Genomic DNA, 15,517 nt, shown 5'->3' with positions numbered 1-15,517 from the left:
TCCAACGGCAACTCAAGCCAAGGAAGAGCCACGTCTTCCATATGCGGAATAGGGCGGGCCTTCGTCCGAGGAGACAGCTGGTCAGCTAAGCTCCACTCTGTTTCGAGAATCCACTTAGAAGTCTCGTACTGGTTCGCAGAAATCTTATATTGCGGTGATTGAAGCAGTCATGGACTGCGCGGAAAGCATCAGCCCACTCTAGCTTCGGCCACGGTGAGGCTGCCTGTATTGGGTATACAAAATGGATCTTCTGTTGAGGCGTGCTGCCTGTTAGCTCTATTAGAGCTGTCTGTGGGAATCGATCGACATCGATTGTGGGACATGATGACTGTCGAAGAAAGCTTGTTTTGTTGTAGTTCCCGAAGAATTTGCGGGAAAAAGCGCATGGTGCCTTCGTGTCTCCACTATATTGAGAATGCTTCTGCCAAAATCCCACCCGGTTTTGCACAGCTTGGAGTTCTCCACATGGCGATCTCTGGCGATTTGGCACCGATGTTAGGACTGAGAAAGTCTTGGTGGTTCCCTTCGCAGGACAGCCAGATGGTGGTCTGGATACCAGTAGGACTATGAAATATGGTGTTGTCTTGGAGGAAAGCGATGTCTTTCTCGTATGGAGAAGAGCCCTGTAGTGGAGCCCTGATGCTTCCGACTTTTAGTAAGGCTTTTAACCCACTTTATCTTGTATCACGCAACTCTTGCGTCATGATCTGTGTCCATCGACTGTCGTGTGCGAGAGGTGGAGCTCCACGTCTTGGCTCGAGATATGGCCTAATTGATGAAGGGTTACCCAATTACTGGATCGGTCGTATGAGAAGTGGAGGTCTCACCATCATAATCTTTGTAGAGTATGTCTCGCTCGTCGTGTGAAGCCCCACTTGGAAAATGGCTGAGAGTGAGGAGTAGGACGTCAAGCTGCTTATGGAATAGACATAAATATGTCCTCATTCCACCGTAATCTCAAATTATCAGCTTCTTCTTCATCTTCCGACATCGATCTTCTCTGCTCTCATCCTTTTTCAGGACAACAGTTATAACAACACAACAAAGACAAAGTGCCAACAGAACAACAGATTCAGAGCAAAAGTCAACATGGTCGCAATGAAATCACTCGTCGTCCTTCTCCCATTCTTCTTGTCCATGGCTGTTGCACTACCTCCAATTCCAGCAGCATACAACGAGACTGCTCCTCTGTCTGCCGAGGCCTGGGATGTGTCCGCCCTGGATGGGTCAGTCAATGTCAACTTCTACGAGGACAAGAACCCCGACAGCAGCACCAAGATTGATCCCAATACCTGCAGGGGCAAAGCCATTATCGCATTGATGAAGTGGCGCTCCAACTGCAAGACATTTAATGCCATCTTCCGTAGCAGCTGCTACACCCATGCACCCAGCCATCACAACTGCTGCCCTGTGCCTCATAAGAAGAGCTGCACACACTACTGGCCAAAACCTGGAGAGTAAGTCCACACACATTCTGTCCCATCTGGCAGCTTTCCGTCGCAGAACAAGCTTTCAGTTCGCTAACCTCTTCGTCTGTGACACAGGTGGGAAGAATGCCTGAGGATGCGGAGGGAATGTGGCCGAGACTGCCACTGGAAGACTTTGACCAACAGTGTCCAGTGGTGCTGGAAATATGCCCCAGATATCTAATGGGCTTCGCTCGGTCATTCACGCGGCTCGAAGAGAGCCTTGAGCACTGGCGTCGATGTGCTGGTCCAACAGTTGGATTGCGGTTTCATTGCTCTTTGTCAAGCCTGGGGGTGCAACGATCGTCGGGGATGTGGTGAATACGGCTTGTTAAGCATCTTGCTAGTCTGGCTGTAGTGTTTCTGCTATTTGCCCCTAGTGGCCCTTGAGAGACTGCTTGGTTTGCTTCAATCAGCTTGGATATCTTTTCACAATACCTAGCAGGAGACGACCCTCTGAAAACTAGGTCTAAATTACCATCAATGTGTGTTTAGTTTCAGCCTAATCATGATATGATCTTACCGCGTCATTTTCAGAGCCCTTCCCCTGGTAAGCGTACTAGGGTTTCCGTATCGAAGAGTAGGACGGCCTTCAGGGACTTGTTGAAGCTATTCAAAGTAACCGAGTAGAATGGGACAAGGTGATAATAGGTCCTAGAGGCCGCTGTGTTGCAGGGTCTCCAGAGCACATGCTACCTCTTCTGCACTTGCTAAAGCTGAAGAATGTGTTCCGGAGTCTCCATTGTTTTGCAACCACAAAGATACCAACTATGAGCTTGGCACAGGAGGTCCCCACTACTACTACTAATACTACTACTACTACTACTACTACTACTACTACTACTACTACTACTACTACTAGTTAGTAGTACTAGTACTAGCAATGATCGTTAAGCATCGTGCCAAGCATCACGCCAAGCTTGTGGTTCTCGTCTTAGTATTCTGCTTCTGCTTCTGCTTCTTGCTCGATCTAACAATGAAGAGCCTTATACCTTCGTTTCAACTCCGCCCCTTCTGCCAAATAAAGCTCTACACTGGGATTCATATTACTGATCGTGTCTTATGCCTGCCCAGCTTCTTCAACGCTTCGTGGCCTCCACTTTACCTTCTATGTTCAATAATGTTTCATGCAAATCTCAATGGAAGGAGAGAATGTTTCTTCAAGTCCTGACGAGGGATAGGCGACTCCCTTGTACATTTCGAGAGTCTCACTGCGGCTTCGTTTGTAACAGAACATTGCCTATCTGTGTGGACAGCAAGGCTGGGTCTCAGAATCGGACATGTGCACGTTCGATCGAACGTGTCAAAGTTTCCGGGTATCGTAGTCACAGTCTGCATCACAGGTGCGCATACATACAGTGACAGGAGCAGTGGATGAGTATGGTTCGTCGCACCCCTGATCGTCACTTGGCCTGTGAAACACGTACCCAGATTGAATGAAACATCTCCCGTTTATGCGGAGGTCCGACCCATATTTCGCTCCAGTCCTCATCTCCCTACAGCTGCCACATCATGCACCCCAACACAGAGCGAAACGGTCCAAATTAGTGGTTCATGCTCTACAGCTTAGATGCCTCTCGGCCCGCAGATGGCGATGAGCAAATTGGTGTCTCCTTCAGCTTCGAATCTGTCGATTGTCCATGCATTTGCTACTATATCTCCCAGCGTCAGGCCTTGTTTCTAGATCCACACGGCTGTCCATTCGATCGGAGTAAAAAGATTAAAGAGCTGATTTTGATAAGGCACAGTATGTTTCAGATCCGACCACGTTCGTTTCCCAATGTTCAATATCTTTATCCCTTTAATAACCCGCTTGCCTTGCTTTTATTAACCTTTGCACTCTGGTAATCCCAAACTCAACATCGCTACACCCATGTGTCGACTAATACACTATAAGTGGTGCACTGTTTTACCAACGCAGGAGGTCTCCCCACCTCCCAAGGACGAAATTGCGAGATGTGGAAAATGGGAGCAACTCAACCGCGATGCTAAGCCAAAAGATGCCACAGCGGCCAGAAAGCGACTCCTTGAGCATATAAGACGTGAGTAACTCTCTGCCGGCTTTTGTTTGTTCCATTTGCTTTTGTTTTCAGAGTGAGGTGGTTGACTAAAAGCCATTTGCTACGCATAATAGAAACTCACAGCAAGCCACCCATTGACCAGATCACCCATGTCGGCAACATCCAGCCTGATGGAACGTGTATTCCAGACCTCAACAACGCCGTATTTGATGAGCAGCTCCCCTATGGAAGTGATGTCGTAATGTAAGTATTCCAACCAGAACTTCCCTTGTTCTCAATGCTTTTGAGAATACTATACTCCGTCTCTTATGAGGGCCAGCTACTAATCAAGAGCGCGTCAATGTGTTATAGATACTTTAGACATTGTGACGGGCAATATCGAAATCAAGACGGCCAACTCCGAGACCCCAAACGGAGCCGTGTGTCTCCTTCAGTCCAGAAATTGATGCGGTCTAGATCTTAGACCCGACTTTTCACCTTTCGCTTCACGTAAATTCTTCACAAACCGCGGCCCTCAATAGAATTTTCTCGGCTTGGGCGACTGATTGGACAGATCTCACTTTGGGTATGGAGCGAGGAAAGTGCAAGGCGATTGGATGCGTCAAAGGCGTTTGAATGTGCAGATAGTGATAGACCCGTCTGAGATAGGAAGCATGGATGCACATCCGACACCACGATCACAGTGCTTCAACACAGCGGCTTACCTTGGGCCTGTAAAGAATCACTGTGGCACGATAAATCTAATTGTCTCTTCCATGCCAGTACCCGTCCTAGATTTCGACAAAATACTGAGACATATTAGTCCTTGGACTACACTCGCGGCATTAGCACAACAAACTTGACCAAGTTTGATGCCCTCTTTTGGCTGGGTCATAACTATGCATTTCCTGACCGGCCGCTCACCCTACACCGCCACAGCTCAAGTCTGGAACACCCTCTGCTCACCCTCGTGCTCAGACTCCATTCAAGTGCTGCTCAGACTGCTCACCCTCCTTGGGCATGTATCAGAATTCTTGAAACAGAGCAATGGATGTTGGTTTGGCCACTGCGCCATCTACGGGCCAAAAGTCACAAATTCAAATAGCTATCCGGCTATTGACTACCAACTACTTCTATACCAAATTCCACACTATCACAGTCCTAAGCTTGAAAACATGAGCTATGTAATTTCTGCGGTGGAAATTTGAGTTGGCCGTTTAGCTTCAACAGTCAGCTATAGTGTCCAGCCTCAAAACACCTATTACAGTTCTCGAAGTAGGGATACAATAACTACGTATTGTGATATATCTGCAGATGAGAAGCTGAAGTTAGTAGTTTTCCATGCAGTCAAGCTCTATGCAGCCTTGCACCATAATTTCTTCACTGCTCAATCAGCCACTCTCCACACCAACCGCTCGCCACTGACCTCCTTCCTCCGCAATGCATCCAATGCCCTCTGCGCCCTCTCTAGCATCGTCGCACCCTCGATGATCCGGTGCCTGTTCGGCTTCACGATCCCCTGTCCCAGCATGGCCGGCATGATGCTCGGCTGCAGATGCTCGGCATGGAAGCTGTTGTCGGCGTAGAAATGTGTCCTCACCCCGACCACCTCAACCCCGTCCGCCCAGTCCGCTGAGCCCTGCACGTCGAATGTGTATTCAGGTGCCGGCCCGTTCTCGGTCGCATCGCGGATGATGATGGGAAGCAGGATGGCCACTTTGGTGCCTTTTTCAGCGATTTGGGCGAGGGGGGCTACGCTACCATCTTTTGAGCCGATGCAGTCGAGGATGAAAGGCACTTTCGCCTTTCCGTCCTTGGTGTCCGGGATACTGTCTAGGATCAATTTCGGGACATTCGAATTTCTGTAGTCGAAGCAGCGGGTGGCGCCGAAGGACTTGAGCAGATCATGGTGCTTCTCCGAGGCCGTGGTCAGGAGATTGCCGTACCCGAAGTACTTGAGAACTTGCAAGGTGTATTGGCCGACGGAGGATGAGCCACCCCAGATGAGGATAGGGGTATTTGCGTGTTCTGGCTGATGATCGTCTGGATGAGGCCAGGGAAGCGGGAGTTGGAGGTCGGTGACGATGGTATGGTATGCAGTAACAAAGTTGTTGGGGAGGGTCACGGCGGCTTCCGGTGAGATGCCCTTGGGGATCTTGCCGAAGAGATTCTCTGGCGCCGTCGTGTAGACTTGATGGGCTTTTTCTTTCTGGGCACGCCATACGAAGCCAAAAACCTTGCTCGATTTCGAAATCGTCAAACTCTGGCGAAAAGGTGGAGGAACTAGGGAAAAACAGATAGGCAGGCAAAGGAGTACAGTGGGAAGCGTCCAGGAGTGTTTATCCACTCAATGCTTCAAACACGACAAAGCTGAGGCCCAACTAGGCTCACCTTATCACCGACGGCTAACCTCTCAACACCCTCGCCAACTTCCACCACAGTCCCCGCTACCCCGTCGCCGAGGACCTGGGGGTGATGCACCAACAGACCTCCATCCGCCTGATGCAAGTCCAGTGGTGTCGAAGCCGTCCATTCCACCCGCACCCGTACTTCGGCGTTTGCGGGCGCCATGGTCGGTAGTTGCATAATCTCAAGAGCCGCACGAGGAGCGACGGTGACGACGGCGGGGTGAGTTGGCATGGTGGTCATGGTTCAATTTAGTTCTATGTACGTTCGTTCTACCTCTGTCTCTTCCTGGATCAGTATTGATCTTGGACTGGGTGTACACTAAGCCACGCTTCTAGGATCCACAAAGTAGCATAGGCGGCAATCTTGGCGGAGACAGATTGGAGGGCAAGCGTACGCGAGTGACAGCGGCCGGAAATCGGAACCCAACAACCTGAAGGGCACGAAACTGGGCTCTCCGAGCTGGGAGAGTGGCCCAATTCAGTTGATGCTCCGGGCTGCTCAGGCTCAGAACAGTTTTGCACAGCCACAGCCCAGGACTGTTTTATTCATCGTTCAGGTTATCCCTCCGTACCGGTACAGGGGTGTAGAATGTCTCAATTAGCGTCGTCAATCTTCGTTTTTTGAGGTTGCCACAACTTCTGCCTAAGCAGCTCGTTTGATTCCAGCTTCAAGATAGAGGCTTTCTGTGATCAGTGCTTCATAGCTATTACAGAACCATCTATTTATTCTCTACAGATATTAAGTACTGGTTGGACGATATTTGAGCTTAAAATCTGCAAAAGATGCTAATTGAGCCAGCCGGTACGGAGGGGATAGTCACGTGTGCTCAGGTCTCAAAGCGGAAAAGGAATTTGGAGAGGTCAGGATTGGTGTGTGAGCATACTGGCATCTGATGACCTTTCTTTTAGGAGCACCACTAAAAATTTCACAGGTGGTGCATCATCACGCTATCATAAGGAAATATGGAATGATTTTTGTTAGAGCCGTTCAAGCATGTGTGATTGGGCAGTCTGGTATTAGAATGCACAGCGACAGGCAAATTTCTCGGCAAGATTTCATAGTAGAGTGTATTGATAAGTGATGGAGCATATTCCAATGTTAAACAGACAACCAAAAAGGACGTGAATTCTTGTGTCACAACCGCGATCGTGAGGATAGTAGACTATGACGAGGATGGCCGAATTGAGCAATGACAACATTCCCAGCATTGTTGGTGATATGTATGTGGTCCGGCTAAGATGGTGCCGGTAGCATCACATGATCGTGAAGGTTTTTGACATTCCAGCCTTTCCTAGCCATCTCTGATCATCTAAGAACCTAGTCTGAGACTCATGACACCAACGCGAAGATATCGACATTCATCTCCCTCCTGCACGTCGAATAAGATGAGAAATTCTAAGGGTTGGCTCAGTGTCGGCAGCCATGGGTCTTGACTCATCAGCGACTTGTCAGTATATACTTTGTTCGACGTTATCCTTCATTTCTTGATCTTCCTCTTCATCTCCCATTTCATCAAGCGTGGTAACGAATAGCAGCGTGTGCCCCGAGCTTGGTCCTGCCTAGCATATGGGACAGCGCAATCGACGACCTCCCGGAGTCGATGTCCGGGTGCTTGTTGCCCATATCCTCGGTATCGCTCGAGTACAAAATGACACCAGAGATTGTCCTGTGATTGGGTCAAAGCTCACGAAGCCTTCAGGAGCCTAAAGCTTGCGAAGCTCTACCGATTGCTCAGTTGCCCAAAGCCGCGTGTCCGTACCTTTCTTGTAGATCAGGACTATAAAAGATCTTATGGCTACTCCAGACCCTTCGAGCGTGTCTTTTAATGCTTATCACTCCTGAGTGGACTTCTCCTAGGAAATTTCGCCCTGTTGGGGTGACAGAATATCCGACCAGGAGTGCACCTTCCTGCGGTGAAGAGCGTTGACTAGAGACAGGGAAATCCAGCAAAGAATCAAAGCGAGCCCCAGACCATGAAGGAGCTCTGGAAGGATAGATTGATAGAGGGTTCAAAGAAGTGGACGCCACGCGCCACAACAATCCCAAATGTATGTCCTCCCACCACAGGCTTGCGCCCTAGCTTGCCCCAGTTCCAGACTGTATTTGAGAAGCTAGGCCAGCGATTGCAGGCAGCTTGTCAGATGATCGAGTAAGATTTCTAAGAGAGCATACTCTCGCACTATGCTGTACCATTGCTCGTAAACCGCTCGCTTCCGTGTCTGGGACCAGCAGAAACCTACACATCCTAAGGTATGGGATGCAGAAGAGTCTTCGCCATCGGCGGCGATATCAAGTGATCGACAAGTCTAGTACAATTGACGAGTGCCGTCATATAGCATGCGATGGGATAGGCTCTTTTCTTGTAAATCCCATGCACGTTTTGCAAGAGGAAGATCGGCAAGACACGTGTCAAGGTTCTCTTGGTTTTTTACACCACGATAACACTGCGTACTCACCTGAGAAGGGTGCCCAAGGCAATCGGACTTCATTATATGTCAATGCCTTGTTCTGTTCACTGAAGATCCCTGCATTGCAAATCTCAGCACCACTTGCCGCAATAATCAGCACAGCATTTTGATAGACGTTGCCCACGTCCGCGGCATTGATCTCCCATTCATCTTTTGAGTCTTGAAGAATGCACTGTGAGTCAACCCAGAGATACTGGCACCCGAGCTCTCTTGTCACAACAATAGCATCTCTGAACGCTGGTGGTAGGGTAGATAGAGGGATGCCTTTAAGATGCTGGTCAATATTCTGCGTAGTAGTCGTCAGAGGGAAAGAATTTCCCCAGCAATGGCTGAGAGCACAATAAGCCCCTTTTTGCCGCTAGCTGTGATTAGTCGTGGTTCATGAGCATCTGTTGAACCAAAAGGACCGCGGCCACAATTGGCCGCTAACCAGCTATCTGTCTGACATCAAATGGAGAGCCGACGTCGACAAGCGTTCTAGGTAAATCAGCTTCATAGTTCTAGCGGCAAACCTCAAAATTGTGGGTCTTAAGGCAATCGTCGAACCAGCTTTTCGCAATTGAGAAGTTTGACTTTGATCCAAGATTGTAATCCAGTATGTATCTGCCAACGAGGGCCTGCTCCAGGGACGGCGAGCAGTCTATGCACCCAAATGAGAAAAAAAGAGTATGTCTGAAGGCATCACTAACGGCGAGGTGTTCTAATTTCCAGCCCAAGTTCATCCGATGGATAAGGACTGGATGAACTGTCTCCTATCTCGATCTTTATGCGATCATATATGATCTTCCCCGTCCCTGAGAAGCCTTGCGCAGAACCAAGCTGAATTCGGATATCGGTACACCGTGCTGGCGCCTGTATCATTCTCCAATCAAGGAGATTAGTGTATTCCTTGAACGCATCGTGAATCACCCGACACATGTCGCACTGGCCTTGTGCAGATCTTGCGAGGGAACTCCAGGAAGGTTGATGCATGAAGTATTTCACCAAGGACGGATCACTGTGTGTGGCGATCTCGAACAGTCGCTTCGAGTCCCACTGACAGCAGCACTCACACAGCGGCATACTGCTGGAAGCGGTGCGGCTTGCTTGCAGCGAACCTGAATATTCTTTATCTCTCACGCTGGCAAGGCTGGCAAGGCTGGCAAAGGCTGGCCAAGCTGGCCCTCCGGCCCCATAATCATGACTGCACAAATACAAATTGTCCGGTCCAGTAATCCTGGGGGCAAGCTAGGCAACAAATAGGGAGGTGTCGCCGTCTTCTAAGCAGCCGAAGTACCTCTAAACTCCTGAATCAATTATCAGCCATGTCCCATAATAAAGTACCCGGATCGAAATATGCTCGAATTCCGCAGCAGGTGCAGTCTTTGGTGTATGTATCGTCAAATGTTTATCACCCCACTATTGACATGGTTATTGTTTCTCCAAGACTGCCAACGCACACGACCGCTCACATCTGCCCCCAAAAACCTTGTGAGAGTCAAAGTCCACGTCTCCTACCTTTTCCATAACTTTGCAACCTGAGTTGCACATCCCGATAGAAGCAAACAAAAAGTACAACACGTAGCCCTTGGCTTTTAGTACGAGATCTCCGGGCAATAATCTCAACATCGTTCGGCCGGAATCTCAGACCAACCAACGCGTTCGATATAGTCCAAAGGAGGAGGAAGACGAGGCGCAAGTATGCAGGCAGCAGGCAGCAATGGTGTGTAGGATCCCACAGTACACGAAGAGTTGATTGACCAGTAACAGAATCCGCCAGAAACGTGGAGCTCGTTCACAAATTAGTTGTAGGAATAGATGGTGAGGATTTCTTGGCCCACGCGGCCTCAGCGGCACAGCAGCAGATGGACTATGCATGGTCAACCTGAAGTCAGCCAGGCGCAACTTGATGCTGACAGATCGTCCAATCCATTTCTTTTGGCGGAAAAGCGGACTTGAATGCAGATACAATACAACACGAGAGACGAATTGGTAAAATCAGGCAACTGTCTTTCTCATATTGTCTATAAAACATGAAGGAGGCATCCATCCAACCACCACAAATCTATCATCTTCATTGCGGACACAACAACCCCCAGAGAAGCACAGAAAAGGGCAACCCTCACTGACCCTCTGGAAACCATTCTGATCCACAGTCAGCATGGTCCCCTATACCGACATCCTCAATTCCAACACCTCCCTAAAATCCACCGGCGCATCGCCCACCGCCGTCTTCGTTGGCGCCACCAACGGGATCGGCAAGGCGGCCCTCCTCGCCCTCGCAAGACACACCATCAGCCCCAGGATCTATATCGTGAGCCGCACGCACGCTTCTCTGACTCCACTCATCAGCCAGCTCGAGGATATCAACCCCGCTGGAACATACATCCCCATCGAGGGAGGCGATCTGACTCTATTGTCGAATGTCGATAAAGCCAGCGAGAGCATTCGATCGCATGGCGATGACCATTTGGACATGTTGATCATGTCTGCGGGTTACATAACATTTGCTTCGCGGATTGAATCTGCCGAAGGCCTGGACGAGGCGACCTGTATCAGCTACTACGCACGGATGCTCTTCCTGGTTCACCTGCTCCCACTCCTCAACGCGGCGCCGTCACCACGCGTGCTCTCCGTGCTGGCCGCGGGCATGGAGGGCCAGCTCTGGCCGGACGACTTCGCACTCAAGGAAAAATGGCACTACTCGCTTATGAAGGCTGGCGGGGCTGCAGTAAGCATGACGACGCTTTTCCTCGAGGAGATGAGGAAGCGGAACCCTAAGATCGTGCTCATGCATCTTCATCCCGGGACCGTGCCGGATACGGGGCTTGTGGATAAACCGGAGCACATTGGATGGTGGATGAGGTTGTTCTTCCGGGCCCTTGTGCCGGTTATGAGGATTTTTGGGTATACTGTTGAAGAGTCGGGGGAGAGAGTGCTCTTTGCGGCGACAAACGGAAGGTTTAGGGCAGTGCAGGGTGGTGGAGAGGGGATTGCCGTGGGGAGTGATGGGACGAGGGGAAGTGGAATGTACCTCGTGCTGGCAGATTCGAGTACCAGGGAGGCACCGAATGTTATAAAAGAGCTGAGGGAGAAGGGAGTAGGGCCAAAGTTGGTGGACCATACTCTGGGTGAGTTTGAGAATATTTTGAAGAACTGATATCACCATTCAGTCGAACCCTTCGAAGGTATCATCCATAGACGCTTTCGCTGCGGTCTGCCTTTTGACCTTGGCGATCATTTGTTCGGTTTCGGCAATCTGACTCTTTTCTTCTTGACTCAATTTCTCGAATCGCCCCTGCTCACGGCGGGCTTGCCTCTTGGCTCGACGTGCTTCTCTGTCGGCTTTGTGTTCCATATTCTGTGACCATGCAGTACTGCTACTGCGCTTCAAGCGCTTTCCGGCTGCCTTGAGTTGTGGGTCGCCTAACCTTTCCTGTAGCAATGCTTCTTTACGGTGTTGTTCTCGTTTCTTGTCTTTGTAAGAGTAGTTGTCCCAATCCACCTCCACAGCCTGGTAGTTCTTTCGATCCCACCCTTTCAATTCAGGCATTTTAGGTAGCTTGAGCAGTCCCCAGCCCTGTGCCAAATTCCCCCAATCAAGATCTGACACCTGAAAGATGGAGGACGCTTGGTGCTTGCTGTAGCTGCGTACCCAACTCACGAAGGCCTTCTGGGCTTTGTCATGAAGTGCCCTATCCTTCAAGACCAGCTTGCGCAACGAGGAAGCCATTTGTGCGGATTCTTCCGGCTGCATGCTGGTATCAGGTTGGGTCAGTTTCTCTACAGGAGTCTTGCGAACCTCGAGAAACGAGATATAGTCTTCCTCCCTTCCAGGTTGAAGGAATATCACACTCAGTCCTTTCCGACCAGCTCGCCCAGCACGACCACAGCGATGTAGGAATACTTTAGGGTCTAATGGCGGATCTATCTGAACGACCAGGTCGACCTGGGGAATGTCAAGGCCCCTTGCAGCAACATCGGTGGTAAGGAGTAAAGCTGGACACGCCGCATTGGCGAAACGGATAAAATTCTTCTCTCGGACATTTGCAGGATGCTTTCCATGTAATGGCACCAGTACCATGCCATCTGGTAGCACTGTGGAGGGGAGAAGGTGTTGCCAATAATCCACAGCTGCACATGTAGAAAGATAGACGATTACTTTCGATGGAGAAGGAGTCATGCGAAGAAGAACACTCTTCAGCGCTAAGAATTTATTACTGGGGCTGGTAATAAGATATCTCATTAGTAGGCTGGCTGGTGTGCGTTTGTCCAAAGCTCCATTAGCACCCTTGACTTTGACCGCAATTCTAACCGGATTGCGAAGACCAACGCGAATTATTTGATCGACGGCTTCGCTGACGCTTGCACTGAAAAGTCCGGTCCGCCGTTGCTTGGGTAGACGTGTCAATATCTTTCGAAGATCGTCCTTGAAGCCTAGATCTAGCAGTCTGTCTGCTTCGTCAAGAACTAATACTTCGAATGACGATTGCGGACAGTGAACATAAGGAGAGGACAGAATCTCAATCAGGCGTCCAGGTGTGGAGATAAGTAGATTTGGTGAATTTTTAAGAAACAAGCTCAGGTCTTGTGCTGAGGTAGTTGAGCCGCCAAGCAGTAGCTGAGGGATTACCTTCAGGGCAGAAGAGCTCTGTGCCCGACTTTTCGGCTCACTATCCTCTGATTCCGAATCTTCTGAATGTCCCAGAAGAGCAGCGGAAGGGCTGTGAAACCTGAGAAGCGAGATTAGGACGTTGTAGATCTGACTGGCCAGCTCGCGAGTAGGAGAAACGATGATTGCTCCAACGTGGTGTCTCTTGATGGGTTCTTCCAGTCGCAGGAGTTTTTCGACGACTGGGATGAGGAACGCCAGTGTTTTACCACTTCCCGTGACAGCTTCAACTACCACATCCTTATGGGTCATGAAAAGAGGGATAGCTGATGCTTGTACTGGGGTCATCTTGGTGAATCCCATGCTTGTAGTGGCGTCGAGAATCCAGTCCGACAGAGAAGGAGTGAGTGCATTCCATGCTCTTGACGAAGTCGCCGTCGGTCTTGCGTCTCCCCTGTCTGGTGCCATCTTCTGGTGGTTGGTCAGGAGTCTGGCGATTCTCATGTACTCAATCCAGCTCGGATTCAGATTCAGATTCAGATCTGACCTGATGCCATTCTCTTGGCAGATCTTGCACGTGACCGGCGGTGAATCGGCGCCCGAAGCCTTGATTATGTCACCTCCAGGGTTCCAACGTAATAAGAAATCGCAAGAAATTCTGGGAATCGTGTCATGTCCGGGTTTCACCCTCGTGACCACAAGTATATTCTCATCCACCTTCCCTCATAGAAAAACCCTACCGGTTGAACAGAAGTCTTCCTCGCTTCACCTACACGATATGGTCTCGAATGTGACATCTGTCCAGTTTAGGCTGTCGCCGCTACAGGAACGCATCCTGGCATAGGCCGACCCACCCTCCGTACTCCTCCAATTCATCATCGCTCTTCCTAACCACACAATTCCTCCCTTACCACTCGACTCCTCCTTTTCTCTCTTTTGCGCTCGGTCAGTCGTCATGTCCTTTTCGTACCCAATACCCTCGACACCCAGGGTCATCTCTCCTTCGCCCACTCCATCCGAAGCTTCCGAAGCAGGCAGAGACACCTACTTCGCACCCACAACGAGATCAGCCGCAAAACATCAGCACCATAAATCCCCCGAGCCAATAACCGAAGAGAAAGATGGCGATGGCTCTAGCTCAAGCTCGGATTCCTCGCTCGACAAACGAGCGCGGACACGATCCCGTTCCCCAGGGCTGGCGTCCATTGGCCCAGCTCATAGCAGAAAGCGCCGAACGTCCGGCCTCACACCAGTCAAAACCGGGAAGAAGGCTGCAGTCAAATCGGAATCTATCACAAATGGCCATCCTGTTTCGCCAGCTGGGCCTAATGGTCATCTTGCCCCATATTCATATTCAACATTGCAAAACCGATGGCGAGAATTCTCGCGCTCGCCCTCACCACTGGGCCTCATACCTCTCCATCGGCATTATCGTTACCTCATTCATAAGCATGAAATACCACGTAAAGCCCTCCACGTCAGCATTGGCTTCATGACGTTGGCGTTCTACACAAATGGTCTACAGACCTCTGCTATTACACCCTGGCTCCTCAGCGCATTGATTCCATGCGCTGCGACTGATTATCTCCGTCATCGCTTTCAGAGTGTTAATCGGGTGTATATAAAATGTCTGGGCGCGCTGATGCGCGAAACCGAAGTCGATGGCTGGAACGGCGTGATATGGTATCTTCTCGGTGCATATATTGCTTTAAGGTTCTTTCCAAAGGACATTGGAGTGATGGGAGTCCTGTTGTTGAGCTGGTGCGATACAGCCGCTTCTACGTTTGGAAGACTATACGGGAGATACACGATTCGATTGAGAAGCGGCAAGTCACTTGCCGGCACACTGGCCGCGTTCCTGACAGGGCTGTTGACTGCGATTCTGTTCTGGGGCTGGCTTGCACCAAGGACGGGCACATTCCCAGACGATCCACCAGGTGCTTTCCTGTTTACAGGAGAACTCGGTCTGCCGCATCAATTAACACAATATCTTGGTTGGAAACCGGCAGATGCCACAATTGGGGGAGCTGCGGCACTCGGCCTGATGAGTTTGTGGACAGGCTTAGTGGCTTCGTTCAGTGAATTTGTTGACATCCTTGGTTGGGATGACAACCTCACTATTCCTGTCCTGAGCAGCTTGGGCTTATGGGGCTTCTTAAAGGTTTTTGGCGTTTGATATTCTCATGCTCTCTCGCACATGGGCTGAAGTTCAACAAGGCTAGTTTTGAGCGCGGCGTTGGTGGTCTATGGCTCTCCACATCGTCTATCTACCAAGATTCCTGGGTTACCACTCCTAAGATATATATACCTGCTGGATAAATACAAATGTCTTGTCATACTTCTCTCCGTCAAGCACAGCGCAACGGGATAATTCACGACAATTAACCGCGTGGGGCTACCCGGATCCGCTTAGGCATACATGAAATTCCGCAAACGCTGTCGTATCATAGGTCGTGGTTCCTTGAGCAAGGGCTGGCCAAGATCGCAGAGTCACTGCCCTTCTCTGCCAGGCACGAAGCAGCTGCTACTTTTTCAAAACCCTTGCCACCCCCTTCTTCGCAACTGTAAGATATGTAAAGCCAT

At 50.1% G+C, this 15,517-nt stretch overlaps 5 protein-coding genes across 5 annotated transcripts; 3 read left to right on the top strand and 2 right to left on the bottom strand.

Moving 5' to 3' along the window:
• Positions 1-1,089: 1,089 nt before the first annotated feature.
• On the top strand, positions 1,090-1,650 carry EPUS_06949 (uncharacterized protein; the record flags this gene model as incomplete). The annotated part of the gene is made up of 2 exons (XM_007788061.1): positions 1,090-1,457; positions 1,545-1,650. 2 exons carry the CDS (start codon positions 1,090-1,092, stop codon positions 1,648-1,650), a joined length of 474 nt encoding a protein of 157 aa, XP_007786251.1.
• Positions 1,651-4,853: 3,203 nt separating this feature from the next.
• EPUS_06948 (uncharacterized protein) lies at positions 4,854-6,106 on the bottom strand (the record flags this gene model as incomplete). Its single annotated transcript, XM_007788060.1, has 2 exons — positions 4,854-5,729; positions 5,858-6,106. The coding sequence occupies 2 exons, from the start codon at positions 6,104-6,106 to the stop codon at positions 4,854-4,856; spliced, it is 1,125 nt and encodes a 374-aa protein (XP_007786250.1).
• A 4,377-nt stretch (positions 6,107-10,483) lies between these two features.
• Positions 10,484-11,457, top strand: EPUS_06947 (uncharacterized protein; the record flags this gene model as incomplete). Its single annotated transcript, XM_007788059.1, has 2 exons — positions 10,484-11,375; positions 11,420-11,457. 2 exons carry the CDS (start codon positions 10,484-10,486, stop codon positions 11,455-11,457), a joined length of 930 nt encoding a protein of 309 aa, XP_007786249.1.
• Positions 11,458-11,491: 34 nt separating this feature from the next.
• EPUS_06946 (ATP-dependent rRNA helicase spb4) lies at positions 11,492-13,402 on the bottom strand (the record flags this gene model as incomplete). Its single annotated transcript, XM_007788058.1, has 1 exon — positions 11,492-13,402. One exon carries the CDS (start codon positions 13,400-13,402, stop codon positions 11,492-11,494), a length of 1,911 nt encoding a protein of 636 aa, XP_007786248.1.
• A 487-nt stretch (positions 13,403-13,889) lies between these two features.
• On the top strand, positions 13,890-15,110 carry EPUS_06945 (uncharacterized protein; the record flags this gene model as incomplete). The annotated part of the gene is made up of 1 exon (XM_007788057.1): positions 13,890-15,110. The coding sequence occupies one exon, from the start codon at positions 13,890-13,892 to the stop codon at positions 15,108-15,110; it is 1,221 nt and encodes a 406-aa protein (XP_007786247.1).
• Positions 15,111-15,517: the final 407 nt, after the last annotated feature.

This window comes from Endocarpon pusillum, assembly GCF_000464535.1.
Source record: "Endocarpon pusillum Z07020 unplaced genomic scaffold C711795, whole genome shotgun sequence".
Taxonomy (NCBI): Eukaryota; Fungi; Ascomycota; class Eurotiomycetes; order Verrucariales; family Verrucariaceae; genus Endocarpon; species Endocarpon pusillum.
Note: the sequence above shows the minus strand (reverse complement) of the source record. Positions and strands in the feature narration are given on the sequence as shown.